The sequence below is a fragment of the Myotis davidii genome, unplaced genomic scaffold (genome assembly GCF_000327345.1).
Source record: "Myotis davidii unplaced genomic scaffold, ASM32734v1 scaffold238, whole genome shotgun sequence".
Classification (NCBI taxonomy): domain Eukaryota; kingdom Metazoa; phylum Chordata; class Mammalia; order Chiroptera; family Vespertilionidae; genus Myotis; species Myotis davidii.
Window position 1 is genome coordinate 6,630,429 of NW_006293779.1, and position 3,892 is coordinate 6,634,320.

Below are 3,892 nucleotides of genomic sequence, written 5' to 3' on the forward strand. Positions count from 1 at the left end.
ATCTCTTCTCCATTCTGGTCTCAGAGCATATCTTTAGTCCAGAAGCAAAGAGGGGAGCAGGGAGGAAGACAGTTATTGGTCACCTCGACTTGCCAGGTGCTTTTAACACAGATGACTCGTGTACATGGCACAGAGTTCATTGGTATCTTTTAAATGTACTTTTAGGTTTCCATGGTCTCATTCTAAATTCTCCCATTTCATCCTCAAGGGGTATTGGCTCTAAAACTAAGAAACGGTTATTTATTAACTTAGAACAATATTTATTACAGAAAAGTAAACTTTGGTTTCTTTATTTATTCACTCTGGTTAATTGGAATCTACTAAAATTTACAGGCTCTCCATAAGTTCCATGCCCTTAACCAATAGAAACATGTACTGTTCTTACCTTTGCTCTTCTGGAGATATCAAACTAATTTTGTATGGTATTGAGCACTTTACGGCAAAACCTACAAACATTTTTTTAAGTTTTAATGTTTGTTCAGTGCTAATTGTTTACTATTCTTGACCTTTGAGAAAATCTTAATCTTCAGTAGAATTAATATATTTCTTACACACTTGACTCAGTCCTGTTTCTCCAGAATTTTCCTTGAAAGCCTCCCCTACTACCCAGAATTCTTTTTTTTCTTTTTAAAAAATTCTTTATTGTTGAAAATTACATGTTTCCTTTTCCCCCCATTGACCTCTCCCAGCCCGCTTCCGCACCCCAGCACAGGCCCTCACCCCCTACTGCCTGTGTCCATTGGTTACCCCGACTTCTTTTTTTTTTAAAATATATTTTATTGATTTTTTACAGAGAGGAAGGGAGAGAGATAGAGAGTCAGAAATATCGATGAGAGAGAGACATCGATCAGCTGCCTCTTGCACATCTCCTACTGGGGATGTGCCCGCAACCCAGGTACATGCCCTTGACCGGAATCGAACCTGGGACCTTTCAGTTCGCAGGTCGACGCTCTATCCACAGAGCCAAACCAGTTTCGGCTACCCTGACTTCTTAAAGGGCACTCTTGGTGCAGCAGGCCAGGCCTCATACCAACCCCCGGGGGACATGTCTCTTCAGGAAGCAGAGCAGGGAGGGGACTACCCAGGACTCGCTCACAGGGAAGAGAGAGGATGCTGCACCTGCTTAGAGATGGAGAGTCCTTTGGGGAAGATGTGATTCTTAGTAGCTGATATTAAAATTATGTAGAAGATCATTAAAAATCAAGAAAATATATCCAAAAAAATTATGTAGAAGAGCTACATGAAAGATTAAAACGAGAATGCAGGACTCCCCTAAGAGCAGAAAATAGAAAAAGCCGTCGAATGTATGCTCAGGACACGGAGAACGTAGCATGGCCCTGTGACCTGTCTCTCCAAGCTGCACAAGACCATCCGTTACATCAAGACATCAAAGACCAACTCCCTAATTTGCAGAGCCAAACTAGACGTCCTTCGGATAAAAAGTAAAGGAGGGAAGCTGGGGCAGTGGTCGGCAAACTGCAGCCCCTTGAGTGTGGCTCTTCCACAAAATACCATGTACGGGCATGCACATACAGTGCGATTGAAACTTCGTGGCCACACTCAAGGGGCCAAAGAGCCGCATGTGGCTCATGAGCCACAGTTTGCTGACCACTGAGCTAGGGCATTCAGAAAGCGGGAACCTGGATCACAAAAGGAAGGTGGGAAATAAAGCCACAGGCAGAGCAGACTCCTTCCAGGCGGTGACTGGGCACTAGAAGCCTCTCAGAGGCCTGGCACCTGAGCCTAATGGAGAGCAGGGAGCCCAGCCACTGTGGCTCAGTGGTTGAGCATCGACCTACGAACCAGGAGGTCACGGTTCGATTCCCAGTCGGGGCACATGCCCAGTTGTGGGCTCATCATTGATGTTTCTATCTCTCTTTCTCCCTTTCCCTTTCTCTCTGAAATCAATAAAAAGTATATTTTAAAAAAAAAAGCAGGGAAGGTTACAGGACCAGATGGTCTCCAGGCTCTTCCCCGATCAGTTCCTGCTCATTGGGGAGCTTGGAAGCCTGAGATCTCTGGCTGGGCAGGTCTTACCGCTCCTCTCTCTGGATATATTGATCTCTCTCGTTTCTTCTTTATCTCCGGGAGCTCACTGTACCTCTCAGGTACCCCTATCCACGCCCCTTTCCTGGTCATTGGTATCCCCATCTCCCCTGGGCCTCAGACTCCCCAGGAAACTGGACTCATTTCAGCGCTTTTTCTTGTAGCTTCTCCACCTGTGTATCTGGCTCCTCATCTGCTTCCGCCCCCTCTTGCTCTGCATTATCCCTTTCTCTTCCTGCCACAGACACCATAGCTACCATGTGCTCTCACTTGGGTTATGGTAACACACCCACCTGACCCCTGACTTGAAGAACGGCACTCCTGGCACCGTTGGTCACGGAGCGCCTACTCTTGTTGGTGGTCAAACCCCGTTTCCTGTTTGGCCTCCGTGGCCTTTCACTTACTGACCCTGCTCCCTGGCTACTTGGTTGCGCGCCCCTCCCAGCAGTTTCCTCAGGGGACTACACGCCGGACCCACAGTCCGTGCCCAGCCTCGCCAGTTCTCTGCCAGTTGCTTGGCTTTCCCCTCCCGTGCTAGTCCCCCAGCCCCACTTTCAGAGCTAGTGCGGGGGCCTGCCCTGACCGCCCCAGGCCCTCCCTGCTGCCAGCACTCACTCAGGGCCGCCAGGTGCCAAGTGCTGTCTGTTTTCATCTGACCACTCCTTTACCAAGCGCTTTCTCAGCGTTTATGTACTCGGGTTCCACTGTATTTTTTTCCTACTTGTATGTCACATATTATTTGTTGTTTGTTGTTTCCTAGTTTCACCTTTAAAAAGGGTAGGAGTTATTTGGGATATGCTTACTGCGTTAGTAGTAACGTTAGTAGTAACGTGCCAGGAGTTATTACGGTATTCAGACTGCCAAATGCGGCTCACGGGGCGGCCTGTCACTAACGCGGGCTCGGCTCCTTCTCGTAGGGACGAAGTCAACAAAGCCTATCGGAGGCTCGCGGTGCTGCTCCACCCGGACAAATGCGTGGCGCCCGGGAGTGAGGACGCCTTCAAAGCGGTGGTGAACGCCCGCACGGCCGTCCTGAAGAACATCAAGTAGGAAGGAGAGGAAAGGACGCGTGGGGCTCAGTACAAACAGGCTTTCCCTGGAGGTAAAACAGCCAACGTGGGCTTCCCTCCACAGAGCCTCCCTGCTCGTTTCCCGTGTGTGTTGTCAGCCCCGAATCAGTCATCCGGGCGCCTGCTGCCATGTCACAGGGGGCGGAGGGACCACATGCCTGCGGCGCTCATCGCACATTCCCAGGTTGAAAGCAGGTCCCCCGTAGGGCCCTTGCTCAGGAGGGTCCAAAGGGTCTGGAGGGAAGGATGGGAAGACCCTTTCACCTCTTTCTTTTTTATTAATTCATCATCAGAATTAAAACAGAAGCAGACAGTATCGAAACCCCTGGAAGTTTGGTGTGACCTCACAAGCAAGTTGCTCCTTTTAGGATGAGTCCTTAGGTGGTGGTGTAACCATCAATCTAAAATTAATGAGCTCTTAGAGCCCTTTGGAAGTTTGTGAAACGGAGTGATGTGATTCTGAATTAAGCAGCCCTTTTTTGACATTTAGTCTGTTCCCTTCTCTGACCACCAGGGGGAGAGACGAGCCAGTCCTGAGGGTAAAAGCGATGGCAGCCACACTTCTGGGTAAACTGGCTGCTGCTAGTCGGGCCCCTGGATCTGAGGTCTCTCCCTGGCTGTGGAAATGGGTGCTGGTTGCTGTGGGGAGCATCATCACCAGGAACGAGGAACCGGACCCAAGACAAGGGCTGAGGGCACACTGGATGGTGCACACATGGGCAGGGGCCCGGCAGCCTGGCTCAGGCACATTTGATGCCTCAGCGGAGCCCCCAGAT

The 3,892-nt window shown here is 49.8% G+C and overlaps 1 protein-coding gene across 1 annotated transcript in view; it reads left to right on the plus strand.

Moving 5' to 3' along the window:
• Positions 1–3,429, plus strand: part of DNAJC27 (DnaJ heat shock protein family (Hsp40) member C27) — a 47,505-nt gene extending 44,076 nt beyond the window's left edge. The window contains exon 8 of the mRNA XM_015566432.1: positions 2,964–3,429. Coding sequence (XP_015421918.1) covers positions 2,964–3,096 — 133 coding nt within the window. The 3' untranslated portion in view covers positions 3,097–3,429. The remainder of the gene's footprint in view (positions 1–2,963) is intronic.
• The last annotated feature ends 463 nt before the right edge of the window (positions 3,430–3,892 follow it).